The sequence below is a fragment of the Alnus glutinosa genome, chromosome 7, assembly GCF_958979055.1.
Source record: "Alnus glutinosa chromosome 7, dhAlnGlut1.1, whole genome shotgun sequence".
NCBI classification, from domain to species: Eukaryota; Viridiplantae; Streptophyta; class Magnoliopsida; order Fagales; family Betulaceae; genus Alnus; species Alnus glutinosa.
The window spans coordinates 9,720,495-9,739,777 of record NC_084892.1 but is presented as its reverse complement, the minus strand read 5'-3'; the positions used below and the strand labels follow the sequence as shown (position 1 = coordinate 9,739,777).

General features: G+C 38.6%; 1 protein-coding gene across 2 annotated transcripts in view; it reads right to left on the bottom strand.

Annotated features, from left to right (window-relative positions):
- Positions 1–18,864, bottom strand: part of LOC133872966 (protein virilizer homolog) — a 36,746-nt gene extending 17,882 nt beyond the window's left edge. For both annotated transcript variants that reach the window (XM_062310663.1, XM_062310664.1), the window contains exons 1-17: positions 18,620–18,864; positions 18,306–18,394; positions 17,818–17,941; positions 13,114–13,755; positions 12,568–12,936; positions 12,382–12,486; positions 12,062–12,244; positions 9,246–9,387; positions 8,990–9,171; positions 8,771–8,856; positions 8,635–8,683; positions 7,543–7,609; positions 6,252–6,730; positions 6,076–6,175; positions 5,536–5,669; positions 553–620; positions 255–471 (exon numbers count right to left, since the gene is read on the bottom strand). In XM_062310663.1, the coding sequence (XP_062166647.1) occupies positions 255–471; positions 553–620; positions 5,536–5,669; positions 6,076–6,175; positions 6,252–6,730; positions 7,543–7,609; positions 8,635–8,683; positions 8,771–8,856; positions 8,990–9,171; positions 9,246–9,387; positions 12,062–12,244; positions 12,382–12,486; positions 12,568–12,936; positions 13,114–13,755; positions 17,818–17,941; positions 18,306–18,394; positions 18,620–18,694 (3,111 nt within the window). In that variant the 5' untranslated portion in view covers positions 18,695–18,864. The remainder of the gene's footprint in view (positions 1–254; positions 472–552; positions 621–5,535; positions 5,670–6,075; positions 6,176–6,251; positions 6,731–7,542; positions 7,610–8,634; positions 8,684–8,770; positions 8,857–8,989; positions 9,172–9,245; positions 9,388–12,061; positions 12,245–12,381; positions 12,487–12,567; positions 12,937–13,113; positions 13,756–17,817; positions 17,942–18,305; positions 18,395–18,619) is intronic.
- Between the last annotated feature and the right edge of the window lie 419 nt (positions 18,865–19,283).

Sequence of the window (19,283 nt, the reverse complement as noted above, 5' to 3'; positions counted from 1 at the left end):
TGCCCGGATGGCAAGTGGGTATGCCCCCCCACATTGTTAGCCGAGGTTCAAATCCCTGGACTTACCTAGTGCTTGTGCAAGAGACAATCCAAGCACCTGGGGTTTACTTGTGCACTAGCACAGTACAACACTTAATTGATTAGCCGTGTATAGGGTCCTCCTCGTTTTAAATTTTTTTTTTTTTAATAAAAAAAAAAAAAAAAAAAAAAAAAAAAAAAAAAACAGATTCCTAAGAGAATGGAAAACTTGCATACCAAAAGACACAGCAAACTGCAGGTTTCTTTTGGACCTAAGGCCAGCAAAGAAGCAGCATGAACACTAGCAAGCAGGGTATGGAAAAGGCCAGGAATCCAGCCATAAACCGGCCAACAAGCAAGTGCTGACACAATAAGATGGCACACAGCTCCAAAACCAAGTGCAGAATCTGGATAAGGAGAGGATAAGTCTGCCGCACATGCAGCTAGCTTTGGACTGCAATCATAAATATTCAATTATAGAGAGACAACTTCACCACAACTATCAAATGCAAAACGGAAGGAAATTCCCAATTACCTTACTTCTCGATGCAATCGTAAAAGAGCATTCATTAGTTTTGTAGTTCTGTGCTGCTCCTTAGCTTCCTATAGGCATGGCAATGAAACAGATTCTATTCAAATAAAGCTGTGATAAAGGTATATGTTGTACAGGTAGTACTAATAGAATTAAACGGAAAAGGCATTAGATCATATGCACTAGATTTCATATAAGCCAAGCCAATTCTTATATAGCCATGTAGGCAGTCTTGAAGTATTACTTGTCTAAAGAAACTATGGGACACCTTGCTCCCAGTAAACCATTAGAATTTAGAACAAAGAAGAATGGCAGACCAACAAACCGGAATATGCAAGTAGAAGAGACCAAAGATAAAGGAGATACTAAAAGAAGACAAAAGCAAATCGTGCACACTAAACAAGAATATTATTACAAACAAATACTTGAACGTTTTCTGTACTAATATAATAATTAAGCTCAACAACTACCTGTCAATCCAAGACATTCTCCCAGACTATCTGGTCTGAATACAAAACACACATAAGATAAGAATACTAAGAACAAAGCTGCCTTAGCCATAATCTCAAGAATAACTCGCATGCGCTTAACTACTTGACAGACTGACCAATCAAACAACTTAATGTCTCAGTTAACGGTTACAAGAAATCAACTGGCCAGCATCTCAACAGATCTAAAACTACATCAGATCAGTTACCCATTTCTAGAAAACATCATCCCCGAATAACACATTTTCTAGCAGATATCATATAAAACTTAACCTCCTTTTCTAGAGCAATTCCAAAGCTTCTTTTTTCTATTTTTGATAAGTAAGAAAAGCTTTATTAAAAAAGTATAAGGCACCCCTAAGTACATAGGGAGTATATGCAAGAACAACCAAACCAGCCCACAAAAAAATTCCAAAGCTTCAATCCTAGGTTCTCAAATGAGAAAGAAACTTAGTCTATGCAAGTTATGTGGACTCAATTTCGCCTAATGAATCTTGTCTAAGTGTCAAATTCACGTAATCCTTGAATCTCAAGACATAAGGATAGCTTCATTATCAAACTGTTCAACATTTTTCTTTTAATCTACCTCCACTTCTAATGCCAGAAAGAAATCAACTTTCTACTTAATATATTTTTTTTTGATAAGTAATAACCTGGTTTTATTAAAAGCGTCAGGTGCTCCTTAGTACACTGGCAGTATACAAGAGAAAACGCAATGCTGGAAATCGAAAAAAAAACAGCCCAAAAAAAGAAAGAAAGAAACCCACCACACAAACTCAATCAAGGAAATATTCAACTTGCTAGCTTTGGCCTTCGATTTCCGTTGATACCTCATGACCGATTGGGATTCGGACGGGTAAATGGGAGCCCCACTATCCGCCATCACCGGAAGAGACAAGCGAATCCTTTCTCCCAACGCAGCCGCCCCCAAAGAGGGACCTACAAATCCTTTAGAGTCCGAACCCAACCCCCCAAGCAGACACAGGGTTGAGTCACAAACTGACACATCCGACCGCAGGTTGGGCTTCGCCGCCCACTCTGAGGCGAACGGATCTTCAACCACCGCCGTGCACAAGCTAGGACTTGCGCCGGAGAACTCGCCAATATCCGACAGCCCTCCACCCATGCCAGTCTTCGTCTTCACCTCTGACCTAGACCCATCTTGCTGGGCCAAAGCAGAATGAGCAAAGAAAACCGGATTCTCCACCGGAGAAGAACCCCCCATCAACGACGAGCCTGACTTGAACACCGGAAGAGTAGAAGACGACCCGTCCAACGCTTCCGGCGTCGAAGAACCCAATCCCGACATTTCAGAGTCCAACCCCGCTTCGTTGAGTCCACAAACCTTATCCAGGAAAGACCTCTTAGCCTTCTTGGGGTTGGGCATAAGGCCCAACTTCCTAGAACCATCCCTACAGCGTGGCCTTCTAAGCACAGCAGATGAGAACCTGCACCGGCCCAGTTTCAACCCAACAGGAGAAATCCTGTTCCAGCCCACGTTAGACCCACTCACCCAATCCAGCCATACACCAACTTGCTCCAGGATCTTTCTGCAGAATGAGATGTCGCAGTCCCTTGTTCTGCACTCTCTGCCTTTTCGAACACTGGAGCCATCGACACAAAGTTCTTTACCCACCGGATCAAAATGGTTTCTCTCCCAGGCGGAACAGTCCACCGCCCGCCGGACTATCGCGCAAGACCGCTCCTTTATCGGGAATTGCTCCTCCTCGCACCAGGCCACCTCCTCCTTCGAGACCAGAATCCGGCCACCAAAAGCATGGATGGTTGGCGGCGAGTGAACCGCCTCCGCGAAAGACAGTGGACCCGCTGCATTTCCCATACAATCCCCCACCTTCTTCCCCCTTGCCTTCTCCTCCGGCGAGGAAACACCGAACCCGCACCCTACCAAAGAACCAAGAACTTCTATAGCCTTATGCAACTCACTAATAAACTTGAGCCAACCCCAACCACCCCGCCCCTCAGGAATACGAAGGAACCCTCTCTGAACGCCCACCCCATAGACCGCTACCTCCACAAACCGGCCATTAGTGTTACCTCCAATACGAACTATCGTCACCTTCGCCCCCTCCCTGAAAGATTTGACAAAACCAGACAAACCATGAACACCCATCAACACCTCCATAGTTGAAACCAGCCATTCGATGCACTGGTTACTGAGGAGTACCGCACCGGAATAAAATTTCCGCTTTTCTTCCACCCTTAGCACTGACGCCCCTTCAATAACCGAGAAAGCAAACGCTTTTGCCTCCACCAGAAATCGTCTATCCATCCCTCAACTTCTCACCATGTCCAAGCTCCCGGAAAAAGAACCAATTTTCTCTCTATCAAAACATTTCGTTCTTTCAAAACTCTATCACTTATTAACGCATCTAACTTATCCCCTAAAGACTCACATCCTATACGTGAGTCTAGGGAGCATATAGATAACCATCACACCCGGAACTCTAGTGATAGAGTTTCGGTTAGATAGAACCTAGAGTTATACTAGAACTAGAACACTTTGTAAACGCATGTTGTGATAGAATGATAAGGTCCAGCATGCAGTGATAGGAAGATAAGAATGGATTCAAATGTAGAGAGGTAGAGTTGTAGCTATTCTAGTGTTCTGTAAATCTATATATATCAATATATGCTCACCAAGATGAGCACGGTGGAAATTATTCAGCATAGAGTTTGGTGTATGTGGGTGTTCTATTATCACTGGACAGCTGCCATGGATCATAATTTGCTAAGTTTTCATGATTTTCTTGATTTGTTTTCTCTTTCTAGCTAAGTATTTCCCTTGTATACTCCAAATGTACTTGGGTTGCACCTTTAGGCTTTTTAATGATATTTCGATTACTTATAAAAAAAAAAATACCAAGTAATAGTTTCTCAAATATACATGTAAGAAAGGAGGAGATTTAATAGTATCACGATGTTATCCATGTATAAGGTATCTGTCCCTCCTTCCACCTGGGTTGGATGTATCCAACATTAGTTGATGCCAAGTTTGAGAGTTTAAAGGGGGGGTGGTGTTCGAAAGAGGCTTCGGGTTCATTTGGAGTAGGTGTATGGAAGCATATTAGGAGGGGGTGGGAGGAATTTCGTAACTTTGTTCGGTTCGAACTGGGGAATGGATCAAATATTAACTTTTGGCAAGATAGGTGGTGTGGGGATAGATCCTTGGAGCAATGCTTTCCAGCTCTTTTTAGTATAGCAAGGAATAAAGATGCGACGGTAGAAGATAATTTGGTGGTTCATAATGGGGCTATTCAGTGGAATGTTCTCTTCACGAGACATATTCAGGATTGGGAGGTGGATATGGTCATTTCTTTCTTCGATCGTCTATACTCCAGTTCGGCTCGGCATGGGGAGGGTGACAGGATAGTGTGGAATCCCTCTAGAAAAGGTCTATTTGAGGTGAGATCCTTCTACAAAGAGCTTATTAGGAAAGGTGGCCCTGTTGTCCCGTGTTTCCCTTGGAAGAATATTTGGCGTGTTAAGGCTCCAACTAGGGTGGCCTTCTTCGTTTGGTCAGCTGCTTTGGGCAAAATTTTGGCGCATGATAACTTGCGTAAGAGGAAGGTGATAGTAATTGAGTGGTGTTGTTTATGTAAAAAGAGTGGGGAGTCTATTGATCATTTGTTGCTTCACTGTGAGGTAGCCCAGGCTCTTTGGAGCTTTGTCCTTACCTTATTTGGGGTCGAGTGGGTTATGCCACGTACGGTGTTGGAGTTGCTGAGTTGTTGGGGGGCGGCGTTTGGGGGTGCTCTAGCTATTGAAGCTTGGCGGTTAGCTCCTTTATGCTTGCTGTGGTGTATTTGGAGGGAGCGGAATGCTAGGCTATTTGAAGATGTAGAGACATCTATGGTGGAGCTTCGGAAGCGGTTGCTCAATACTTTATATTCTTGGATAGCGCCCCATCATAGTTTGAGTTCTTTTACTTATGTAGAATTTTTAAATTTATTCCCTGCTCATCCCTGTTAGGGGTTCTCTTGTATACTTCCCGTGTATAAGGGTTGCGCCCCTTTGCGCTTTTTAATATAATTGCAATTACTTATCAAAAAATATCCCATACACCAAACCGTAGGTCCCATGTCCAACATAGATGCTTCACATGTTTGAAGTGACAAATCTCACATTCCCCCACAGAAATCCAGTGGTAAGGACATAAAAGAATTCTCCATCCGCCCCAATTTATATGGTTTGGTATAAAGTGAAGTGATTATTAATAAAATGATAAAATTGTAGGAATCTTCCAAAAATATTCTTCACTTTATATTAAAGGTAGCATGACTTTAATACAATTTTTTTTGTTTAAAAAAAATAAAAAATAAAAAAGATTAGGTAAAGTACATAGGAAATTGAAAAAATAAGAGCTTTCACTTTTAGAAAGTGGACATGCATTTTCTGACATTCCAAAAAGAAAAGTAAGACATTTTAATTGAGACAGAGGGAGTATTACATAATTAACAAGCTAGATTTTAAGGCCAACCTGTAATTTTTGCAAAAGGTTGATCAGTAGTACCAAAGAAGGAACCAAAAGATCAACTAAGCTCTGCTCACGAGTACGTTCTAAAAGTAAATCTGACGTAGAATTGCATTCTGTACCCTCATCAACAAGGTAATCTGTAGAAGAGAAACAAAACCACGTGTTTCAAACATGAGAAAAGAGGATGATGATCAAACACAGCAGAAATTGTTAATTGAAACTATGAAATGTATATGATAGTGCAATGTCAACAGCCAGTTTTAACGCGAACAAATTAATCTGTAAAGCAATACAACTCCAAACTGCAAATGATGATAAGACCAATAGGTGATGCACAAGAAGTATTCACCAGCATAAAAAAATAAAAGCAATCATCCATACAACTGTAACACATACGGTCTCAAACAAAATTATAAAAATTTAACAGCTCATGATACCTGATTATAAGCCTTTATAAAATTACCTCCACAAGTTATTACGCATATACACATAATCCCATATTAGAACACTTTTTATTCGGTGAGACAACAAATACTAACTCACCATAATTATTTGAAGACCTCTCAAGCATGAACCTACAGTTAACCAGAACTGCATAGATAACTGCTATGGCACCTTCATCATATAGTGCAGCAGCTACAGTCTACATCAAAAGAATACAATGAGCGAAGTCAAATGTTTCTAACTACACCACATATCAAATATAGACAATTACATACTGAGTTCTCCGAAATAAATGCCAAAATTCGAAATGCTGTCGTCAACTGTGCCACGGAAGAATCACGGAGGTTAACACCATCAAAAGACTTTTCAGAAATAAATTTTCCAAGAGTCTCCATAACATTAATATCAGAACCGCTGGAAGAATCTCCAACAGCATTCTCAACATCTGTCAGATCTGACACAAGAATGCTGGTTGAAGTTAAGTGGGCATCTCCTCCAGAAGCTAACACAGCAGCATACCGTAGAAGACCAGTAGCCCCATTTTTATGATAAACTACACCAGCGTCGATCCATTCCAACAGCCGTGTAGGAGCATCTTTTCTATTGGACCCTGGAGAGGAGGAAAGTAGAGCCCTATGGATTTCTAAAGCATGTCCGATCCAAGAACTCAGAGAAAATGATGTTGAATCAGTAACAATGACTTCAAGAATCTCAGCAGCAGAGTGAGATATTGCAAGATTTAACGGTAAAACACCTGAATATTCAAAAATTACATCCAAGTAAGCACATACTTACTACTTCATAAAATGCAAATATTTCAAAGGGAAAAAGTACCAGTAAGGCCTACTTTTCTCTATCTAAATTTTCTTTTGAACAAGTTTAACCATCCCAAGGCAAAGTGTTTTATACCAGATTGGTTTTTACTATTCAATTTTAACCTTTTGTATACTTCCTTTGTCGCCTTTATGCTTTTAATGATATTTCTCGATTACTTATCAAAAAAATAAATAGCCTATTTTAATTCAATCCATTAACCACATATAAAGCTTTGAGAAAACAATTACCCAACCGAATAAACAAAAAAAGTGACTGATGGCCAAACGTAAATTATTAAAATCTATCATAGAATTGATCTGCCAAAAAGAAACCTTACTAGAATTATGCATGTTAAAATCGCCTAATTTAATGATGCTAGTAAACTTAGCATTTCATCTTCAATATATTAATTTCAACACATTGGCTGTAGTTGTTCAAAGATGTTAACTGAGTTTACCCTTCTCCAACAAAAAAAGTTAGGCTTTCATAGATTAATGCCATGATAATTAATGAAAAAAAATTATTTTAAATTTGGTACGTGGTTAAAACATTAACATTAAAATAGGAATTATAAAATATCAAAAATCAGTGCTTTATTCATAGAGGGGTTCGACTTGCTTGGAAAAATATATATTAGTAGAACTAATTTGTCCCATAAACTTCTTGTAGGGCTTATTGGTCCTTTCTAGAGAAAAGTATGCCTTATTTGTACTTTTCCCTATTTCAAGATTAACCAGAGTTTTGGACTACCACTAATCTTGGCATCTGGCTCCAATTCCTTGACAGAATGCAATGCTTCAATTAACACTGAAACAGCCTACAAAAAAGATAATAATAAAGTGTTACAAAATATTACTTTGGCGTAAAGCTATCCACCATGATGCTACATATTAGAGAACTAACAAACAACAATGAAAACACGGCTACATACAACTGAACAGAATGTTATAATAACTAGTTTTCAGGGTATTATGTATTATTTACCTTGATTGCACTAGTGAGAACAGGTTAGCACTAAAACCTTCTCCAAGTAAATTATAACATCATCTAAGAACACCTCTAAAATGAAAATTCCACCTAGATTATGTGTTAAGGCCTCAATAGGCATCGTAGTAAAGTCCTAGGTTCAAAGCCCATCTTGACACCAAGTTACAAACATCTAATTTTTTGCTAGCCCGGAAAACTAAAATAATGTTATACAATAGTACTAACAGCAGCTTCCCTAAATCTCATTCTCTTCCCTAAATGTAGGGAAAACTCCTCTAAAAAACTCCTACAACAAACTCCCTTGGTGTTCCATAAATCAAGGTGCTACCCTAACTTTTGCTTCCCTTAACATTATTTTAATATAAAAAGGCTTTCTCTTTCCTCTCTTTCCTCTAGCATTTATTTGAAATAATATTTAAACAACTTTCTCTTTCCTCTCTATTTCCCCTAACATTTATTTGAAAGAATATTTATATGGTATAGGAAAAGATAAGGGAACCTATCATGGAGTTTATTTGAATAGGGAAACATAAAGTAGTTTGGTTCCCAAAATTTTATATATATATATAACTGTTGCTAATGCTCTAACACAACATAGATATTAAACAAATTTAATAAATATATTTCAGCACAAGAGAAGTATCTGGCAAATCAATAACAACAGAATCATAACAATCACCCTGAAAATATCATATTAAATCATGCTAATACATCTCTTGTAACATAGAGACTGTATTGATGGAATTAAATCATGCCAATACAACTCTTGTAACATAGTGACTGTATTGATGGAACTGAAATGAAGCTTCTAAAATGTCACAGTGAACATTGCTAAGATAGCATGCTCGTCTCTACCTCTGGAAAATATCCAAGAGCCAACAGAGCCTGCTGTCCACAGTCAGACCTGGAAATCATTTAGACAAGTCAGAGTCAAAAACTATTAAAGTTGTATAAAAAATCCAGAATTTCAAAATGAGACAATCAGTTCTACCTAGACAGACCACAAAGTTCCCACAACAGCCATAAAAATTCTTCCGAGTTTGGAGTTGACGTAAGCAAACGATCTATAGCATTAACCTGCACCAAAGCATAATAAAATCACTATAGTTAGCAACAATCCTGCAATGAAAGTAACAATCCTGCAATGAAAGTAGAGAAAGTAAGAAACAGGACTGAGCAATTGCAGTTTTGGCTAAGAAATGGTACTAACCACCCTCAAATGCACCCCAACAATCATGCCTACTTCCTGAGGGCTCAAAAAGAAGCGCTTGGATATTAAAACAGATGCATACCGAAGAGGAAGAAACTCTTCCTTATTCACATCATGACCACCCCTTAGTGCATTGATTACAGTTGCTGAAAGTTCTGGGTGATTTAGTAGGAATATTAACCCTGAAAAAGAACACATGCAATGAGAATCACAACAATTCACAAGTCTGATTGATAAAAATAACACGGTACAGTACCTGAGCGACAAAAAAGAAGCGAAAAGATTATGGCCTCAATTGACGACGCAATATCCACAAATACATTCATGGCATGTCCAACTTCAGACCGCAATGTTGATGATGACAAAAGAGCAGCTGACAAGGGAAGAAACCCCCTCTCCTGCTTCCCCATAAACATGTTATATATTAATGTGGCTAGGAATTTATCAAAGTTCCCCAAAAATATAATTGAATGAACATCAGAATACCAATGGCAGCTCAGAGAAAAAGAAAAACTTCCATCAATTAATTTTTTTTTTGATAAGTAATTGTAATTTTATAAAAAAACAGCGTAAGGCGCCCCTAGTACACACGGAGTATACAAGAAGCAACAGCCTCACCACTGACCCGACAAGGAACAGCCCACAAAACAACCCAACCCTAAGCCCCTAAAGCTCACAATCTTCAATCATATCCATCAATTAATTACTAGTTGAAATTTATAAAATTAATAACTGGAGCATGCCCTGACAGAGATATACAGCTTAGTCCTGTTTAGTCTTGATCAATGGCCAAGACTTCTGTAGTGATACCTTCGAGTTGATGGGCTAACAATGGTCAAAGCAGATTGGCCCATCCATTGTGACCAGAGTTAAAACATTATTAATCTTATTCTATGCAACAAAGAAGGTGAAAAGGTTGGAGCAATGCTTTTCCCTTAGCACCTCACCTCTCTTAGAGTTTCTCATTCTCGTCATTTTACATGGTTTCTTTCATCTCATGAGAAAATATAAAGATGAATTCGTAACTGGTGTTTTCTTTTTGGGTAAAACTACACTTACCCTCTCAATTTACCACCTAATTTACAATTTCCCCCAATCTTCCAAATTGGTTAATGTACCCTACCAATCTACCATTGGGGTTGCAATGTCCCCCTTCCGCCATAAAATGACAAAAATACCCTTCATTAAAAAAAATAAAAAAATAAAAGGCCAAAAAATTCAGAATAGACTGAAGTAATGCCTATTTTTGTTTTTCTAAATTTCGTCTTTCGTTCTTTTTTTTCGGAAACCTTTATCTTTTGCAAGGTATTTTGTTATTTTGGGTCATAGAAGGGGGACATTGCAACTCCAATGGTCGATTAGTAGGATAGATTAGCTAAATTGAAAGATTGAGGGAACATTGCAACAAGGGTGGTAAATTGAGATTTCCCCTTTCTTTTTCCTGGAGCTTGATGCCAGTCATTTCACTTCTATCATTATACTTCCGAAAAAATAAAAAGCTGTTTCCATTAATTTAGGTTACAAAGAGGCAAGCCCTATAACGTTACCAGGTTCAATAAAATAGTTCACAAAGGGAGACATGTAAGTCTGCAACGCAACCTAGAATTGATTTTATATTTCCCAATGAAGAAACCATGACCACCCACCTAAAATCAGATAGAAATCCTTTTAGTTGGAATCTCCTTCGGTAGCCATAAAACTCTAAGTTCAAACACAAGCTTTCAAAGACAGCAAAGAGTTGTGGCTACAAAAGACATGGGAATCGATATGGCAAAGGATTTGACACATAGCCATCTTGACAAATATAAGTCATCCATTGGTTATATTTATAACTGTAAAGGCACTATTCCCCATACTGATACATCAGAGACAAAGCACCATCAAGAATAGACTAGTAGACTTTCCATGAAAAACAAAAGCATTTTTTTTTTTGATGAATAATAATACGTTTTATTGAAGAAAGAGGAAAATCCTCGTATACGAAGAGTATACAAGAAAAGAAGAGCACCAAAGAACTAGCTGCTATACAAGAGAAACAAGAGCACCAAGAACTAGGTGTTGTTACAATCTAGAAAACAAATCAGATCAACCAAATTCCCTGAAGAGAAGGTGGGAACATGAGCAAGGGCCCAATCCAGAAAAGATCTCAAGGAGGATTTAAGAAGTAGCACATTGGACTCATTATCCTCAAAGATCCAACAGTTTCTTTCTCTCCAAATGCTCCACATTAAGAGGGCTGGAATAACTTTTCAGATAGCTTCTCTAAGATGTTCATGCCCAAGGAATTTCCAACAATGGAGCGATTGAGGCACGTTACCCCAAGAGACCCCAAAGCTGATAAGCACCAAGTGCCAAATATCCACGGAAAACTAACAATGGAGGAGAAGATGGTTAATAGCATTGATATTAATCACAAGAAACCTCAGACAAAATGTTGTCAAGGAGTAAATATACCTACAAGCTAGCATAAACCTCTATAAGGTTAAGATTTATTTGTCTTTAATGTGCAATGGCTAAAAATCCTGAGACCACCAATATGACAACATTTGTGCCTCTAATATGGCTGATTTTTTTATTTTTATTTTTTTGCCTATATTCCACATAACTCCTAATAGCACATGACTTTGCTCCTGAATATCACTTTAAAAAAAGAAAAAGAAAAAAAACAATTAATCTGCAGTACTTGGTTATCATTGTGGCTAGACATTAACGGTCTGTCGATTTGACACACCAACTATCAGGCAAAAAAAAAAGGATACAACCATATTATCATACAATCTATGGTTTGCATTTAACCATATCACTCCAATAATGCAAGCAGGAACAGAAGGCCAAAAAATCAGCAGAATGAATTTGCCACCAAAGGAAACTTTAACGTCGATATATGATACATATACATATGTCCATACAAAAGACATTTACATACACTCATACATGTATATACATACATAAATACGTATAAAAACATATCATACGTACCTCCATGCATATATGTTACACATTCAACATACATATACATAAACTCACACATGTATATACATACATACATACATACATAATACACCAATATACCTTGAGAAGTTCCAGCAAATGCAAGTCAATATCCAAGTTTGAAAAGCAACAATTTGATGAAGCAATCAAGGTACTAGTTGCTTTATATGACAATAATCCTTCTGTTTGACCAAGAATCAATGATCTGCTTGCACGAGCCACTGGAGAAGGATCTTCAATTGGACCATGTGAATTTATCAACTTCTGCATTAAGACTTGTCAATCAACATTAAATAAGAATCTCATATTGCAAAACTTTGACACTTCAATATGCTAAAGTACTAACTACTGCATGTCTCACATGCTAGCAGAGAAGAATACAATAAACTATTCCAACTGACCAGGAGCCTCTTGAGTTGAGATTTAGCATTGATAAGCATGTTCAAAGTAACACTTGTAACCCTACCAACAGCAGAGAGACCTCCCAAAACAGACAGAACTGCACACTGGAAAGGAATCAAGTTACCACACGATACCCACAAAGCAGAGAGACAGAGACAGATAAGCACACAAAGCTCAAAGCATACCTCATATCTTGAAGCAAATTCATAAAATCGTAGACGGTGGAGGACATAAGTTGCAAGAGAAGCAACATCATGGCGCGGTTTTTGCAATAACAACTTCAACAATTGACTGTAACCTTCACTAGTACCATTAGGGACATTTTCATCTTCACGAGGCCACCAACCAAAAAATCCCTCACACCCAATTGAATACCGAGTAGCCTGCTCAAGAACTCCAAGTAGCAGTAATGTGGTAGCAGTGGAATTTGGCTTGTCATGACAAAAAATGTGTGCAAGCTGGTCCATTCCCCCACTATTGACAAAGTGAAAGCAGCTCTCTCTACCAGAGCACAAGAAGAGAGCCACACTCAGCCCCAGAACAACATTTTCTTTCTGAAATTTATGTAAGATATTAGAATAGAAAAGATTTAACAGGAAGGGGGGAGAGGGGAGAGAGAGAGAGAGAGAGAGAGAGAGACCTTTTTTTTTTTTTTGGCTTCTATCTGTTACCTTAATCAGATGTAACTAGCTGGTATGACAAATGAGAGAAGAATATAGTGCTTAAATCACCTGTGAAAGCTGGTGATGTCCGAGATTTGAGGAGTCGCCACGAAAATTGAAGTACTGGCTAAACATATCCACCAACTCTTTGGAATTAACCAAATCAGCCTCAAAATCAAGAAAAGTGCATTCTGCCAACAAGTCAGCAGATTGAAACACTTTATACAACTGAAGAAGCTCTTCTCTGGCCTCACCAATAACACCATTCAACTCCTCACCACTTTTTGACTTGCCCCATGTAATATTTTTCTCACTGTCTGCAGCATAATGTAACTCACTGGTACCAAATGAAGAGGCCGCTGAAACCACAGTACTTACAGCTTTATGTACTGCATCCCCAAGATTCGACAACTCCAAAATCTTAAACAATAGCTGTAAAAACCTCTTAACCTCAATAGATATATCCAATGGAGCAACTGGAATGAATAACGCATTCAAAGAGGATATAGATTCCTCAATTGTCAGGTTAGTTGAGTGCAAAGCCAGCGGGAGGTCTTCAAGCTTTCCCTCAGCAGAACCAACTAAATTTCTCAGCGAATTATCATCAAATTCAATATTGAACTGACCCAAATCCTCTGCCGTGTTTCCATAAATGACCAAACTTAGACTGCGGTAGCTGCCCCTTACAACCAGATGATTAGTTACAACAGCCTGCAAAAAAGTTATGACTTCTTTAATATGAAATTAAATCCACCAAAATACAGATGTAACAGAGTCTAACAGGGCAAACAACAATAGAAATGAATCTAGGCAAACCGAGGGGATAGTCCATCGAAAGGAATGCCTAAATTGACCCCTGATTGAGGTAAGCCACAAAGACTATTCACAAAAAATTAATTCTCACAAGGACTGGGAACTCTATCACACCTATACCTTATTGGAGTTCTATTAAATTTTCAAGCTATACAGCTTGTGTACGTACAGCTTTTAGTGACTATATCACTAAGATAATATATGTTCTTTTCATCAACAAGCATCAACAAAATGGTCGTGAATTAAATAATAATGAAATTAAAAAAAAAAATGCATCTTCATTGAAAACAACTATACCATTTATAAAGAAAATAGTCTTCCGAGATGACTTTATAAGCAGTCCACATCTACACAAAAATTATATTGCGGGGAATAACATTTATAAAAAAGATTATCAGAGAACCTCTACTCAAACAAATTCCCAATCTCCATCTAGATTTAATTATTTAATAATTCTAAGTTCTCACGTGGTGGTGGATAATTGAACTCCATTTAAACCCATATAAAAAATCATTAAATTATTTATTTTATTTCTCTTGAAAAGTTTTGTTTATTTTTACACATGCCTTTTTTTAGGGGGCCTACACCCATTATGTGGCATAGGGGTTACATCTCGTATGAAACTTAATATTTAAATAAAAATAAAAATAAAGGGCAACTACACACGAAGTCCAAAACTCCTGACCAGTAATTCATTAGATTTCCTAACAAACTAAACTCCTCGAAGAAAAAAAAAAAAGGGATAAAGTTATCTTTCTAACACCCATCTCAAGAGTTGCAAAAGCCTGAGAAAATCCAACCATCGCCTCTGAAAATTTCAACATATGGTTTTTTCTTTGATAGGTAAGCAAGCACATTTTATAAAAAGCGTAAGGCGCCCCTAAAGTACACTAGAGGTATACAAAAAGACACCAAAAAACAAGGGAAAAAAAAAGTAGGAGGAGAAACAAAGAACAAAGAAAAAACAAGAAACTGAAATAAACCGAAAACCCACAAAACAGCCCAAGCAAACAAAGAACCCAACAACCCAAAGAAATAAAATCCCACAACACACTATTTCGTTGTGCCTTTACCACGGCTAGACCCCTCATAATTAACTAAACACTTTTAAGTTATTCAATTCCCTCTGGCCTTTCAGCTTGGAAGTAGAACCCGCCTTCAAAGGAAGGGGAGGAGGGTTCGATAGGGTCCGGGGACAAGGGGGAAGAGGAAAAAGCTGTGGCTTTCCTATCTACCCTTGATGAGGAACATAGGAGGTGGGATAAGATTGAGGAGTGTGAGCTTTAGGAGCTTAGGGTTGAGTTGTTTAGTGGGCTGTTTTTGTGGGGTCGGTGGTGAGATTGTTGCTTCTTGTATTCTCTGTGTACTAGGGGCGCCTTACGCTGTTTTTTAAATAAATTTGCACTTATCAAAAAAAAAAAAAAAAAAGGAAGGGGCGAGAGACGCAAGACATCCCGTCCAAAACTTGGGTGAAAGACCAAGCACCCGATAGAAACATTTTTTTTTTATAAGTAAGTTTAGTTTTATTCAAAGCGTAAGGCGCCCCTACGTACACTGGAAGTATACAACAGGAAACACCTAACTAGAAAAGGAAAAAGAAGCAAGAAAATCAGCAAAGCTGATGGATAAAGGGTACAAAAAAGTCATCGACCAGAGATACAGCGTATGGAGAAATAACTCTAACACCTCCTCTAAGGAGCTCTCTAGGTTCTCAAAACACCTAAGGTTTCTTTTTAAATACACCAAAATAAGCATATAGGCACCATCTTCCATGTTGTAGCGCTCCTTGATCTCCCAGACTTCCACCAACAAGCAACTAGGTCTAGCACACTCCTAGGCATGACCCAAGAAATACCAAAGCAAGAGAAAATGTTGTTCCACATAGCGGAAGCCACATCACAATGCAGAAGAATATGGTCCACTGATTCCCCATCACGCTTGCATAGGCAGCATCTGTCCACAATGATTATGTGCCTCTTCCTGAGATTGTCCAAAGTAAGGATTCTACCTAGAGCTGCAGACCAAGTAAAGAAAGCTGCCATCGGGGGTGCCTGAGATCGCCACACACTCTTCCAAGGGAACCGAGTTCCTCCAAAACACGTCAAGGAACCAAAATAAGACTTAACCCTGAACACACCTTTCTTGGAAGAGACCCAACTAAGGCAATCTGCTCGATCTCTATTCACCCTAGTAGAGTCCAAAACCTGGAAGAAAGAGGTAAAAACATCTACTTCCCAAATCATGCGCCTCTCTAACAAAGCTCACATTCCACTGAATGGACCCGCCCAAAATCTCCATATTGTCAGCCACTGACGCGTCCTTCACTCGAGCAATGCCAAAGAGATCAGGAAACACCTCTTTCAGAACCGTATCTCCGCACCACAAGTCATGCCAAAATCTAGTCCTACTTCCATCCCCCACCTCAAATCTAAGAAATTTGGAAAACGTCTCCCATCCTTTCCTTATGAACTTCCACAACCCTACTCTAAAAGCCCCTGCAATCTCACGAGAGCACCACCCACCCCACAAACTTCCAAACTTGGAGTCCACCGCAACTCTCCACCAAGCATCTCTTTCCATGCCAAAGCGCCATAACCATTTTCCTAACAACGCGCGGTTGAACAACACCAAATTCCTAATGCCAAGCCCCCCTTTTGAAATTGGGGTACAAACCTTCGCCCAACTCACCAAATGTTATTTAAATTCTTCTCCCATTCCACCCCCTTCTGAGCCTAGGGACAGACTTCATCACCCTCACACCGGTAATCTTCTCCCTCCTCAGCCCAGAAAATACATTTCTTCTCATCTGAGTCATTCCCAAAATTCTAATCAATATGACTCGCAGACGCCATAGCTTCTTGATGAACGACCTTCGATGCAGACACTGTAGAACCAGGAATCGGGGCACTGTCTACTAACAACACTGAAACAAAGGCTGAAGGCTGAGAAGCTGGCGAGAGGCACCCACCGGAAACATCTGACCTCACCGGGACCTCAACATATGGTAAAAAGCACCAAAGCATATATATTATCCCTACACTCCAAAGTCATGTAATCCTATTTAATGGCCAATGCAAATCAGAAGTAAAAACTCTATTACCATCCCAAGGCCATCGCACGGAGTGATATCGGTATCAGGTGTGCCTCATCCTTATTGTATCCCCAAAAAAGAATCAAACCATCTAATGACCTTGACAACCAAATTGGCTTCAGTTATGCAACAAATGAGGCTTATCATCTTCATGCTGTTTGGGATAAGGAAAACATATCATCCATGTCACCAAATTACATACCAGTAAAACTTCATTTAGAGAAGAAAATAAAGCAATGCAGGTCCCACAACACTCACTAGCACATTCTTGCATATGAATCCCCAAACTAAGTTTACTTCTCTTACCTCCCAAGAAATACCCAATTTGCTCCATTTGCCTGTCATCAATCCAAGTTCACAGCCTTAACTCAGCAGCTGGAATCCCATCATTCCATCTACCATGGAGAGGTCGGTTCAAAATAAAGACTCTTGCTCAGATGCCCCTACATCCTCTGCCAGCAGTTCATCACAGAAAGCATGTTAATCTCATACAGCCTTCCAGCCACTTTGATCTCTCTCTCTCTCTCTCTCTACCTGGTGGATCAATACAGTATTCAAATTGCCCACAAAATAAGAGTATGACCATGTCTGTACTCTTTAGACACCCAGAAGAGAGGGGGGGGGGGGGGGGGGGGGGAGTCTGTATTCTTGGGAACTTCACATACAAATGACCTACTGAATCAAACTTCATATAAGTATGATTAAAAAGAAAAGAAAAAAAAAAAAACATATCACACAGAATAAAAAAAAACAAAAAAACATAAGATACAAATAGAACTCAACACAAATTTACTGAAATTTGCAGGCACCATGACGTTTTGAATAAATGGACAAATGAGGAAGCAAAATGGTAACATAAATCAGATTACCTCAACTTCGAGAACGTTTGATGAGGAATGAGAATAAAGAAAAGGCTGGCAGAGACGCCTAAACCTTGTCTCCCCTTCACATTTAACAAATACTTCCAAAGCAAATGAAGGAGGCGAAGTAGCCCTGTAAAATAATTTAAATAGTCACTGCTCACAAAATCCCTATCATGCATCATCAAATACTGACACAGAGCAAGTTTGTTTCTACAATTCTCTCTTGTCACTCCAATAATGATGTGGCTTTAAAAATCATCATTTGATCAAAATTCAATAATAATCAATCACAAGCCCAATAGTGATTTTAAAAGCCACATCAATATTGGAGGGACACAAGAGGAACTTCTAGCATTACTCTATTTAACATAAACCCATTTGGACAATTATTTCAAAAATTCAATATGTTCGTTAGTTGGGACCAAATTCATCATAGTTTAACTCATTAAAAAGGAAATGTTAAAACAATCATATAGGTCAGAAGCACCGCGTACCCAAGAAGCGTTACAGCTTGAGCAGCCGAGGAAGCATTTTGTTCAAGGAACTCGCAGGCAGTTATTACAATGGATTCAGAAAACAATACCTGAATAAGAACAATGCATTAGCAAAAGGCAGCATTCAACTAATAAGATGCCCGTAAAATAGAGTGCGCTAAGTAATTTCGTATGCAAAATTGCTCATTAGGAAGCTATTTAAGCATCACACAAAACATCTAAAATTCAACAACAAAAACAAAACGATTCCGAAGGATTTGATTTTAATTTGAAAACTAAGGAAACAAAACTCTGAGAAAGTGGGAGTAGGTTACCTCGTCGACGTACTCGTCGAGATGGGGGTGGTTGAAGGTCTGGGAGAACAAGACGTAGGGTTCGGGTCGACCCATTTGGTGCTTTTCCGTGTCTTGGAATCGGGTGCTTCGAGAAAACAAGGGTTGGATTTGAATTCTAGGGTTTCGAGTGTTCCACTCTGAAACTCATGTTTTGGGGGTTTTACAGGCTTTGTTACCGACCCGGAACGAAGAAGAAAGAAAAGAGTGGGACTCTGAGAGGGAAGAAACAATTTGTCACCTCTTTTTGACGTCTATAATTATGTTTTTTTTTTTTTTTCTTTGTTGGGTAATAAGAATTTTGTATGTAAATAAATAAGGGAAAATGCAAAATACACTTATTTGCAATAAGCTCTCACGTGGTATAAAAATATTCACCGGTCCGTTTGGATTTGTAATTTTAAAAATTAGAATTTTAAATTAAAATATGCGATTTGAAAAAAAATGATTTTTAAAAACGCAGTTAAGTATTTGGTAAAATCACAGTTTAGCCTTTAAAATTATGCGTTTTCAAAAAAACATCATTTTATCTGCGATTTGAAAAAACAGATTTTCTGCGTTTCAAATCACAATTTTTAAAAATACAGTTCCCAAACAATTTATGTTCTGCGATTTGGTTTAAAATCGGGCTTATTGTCTACGAAAT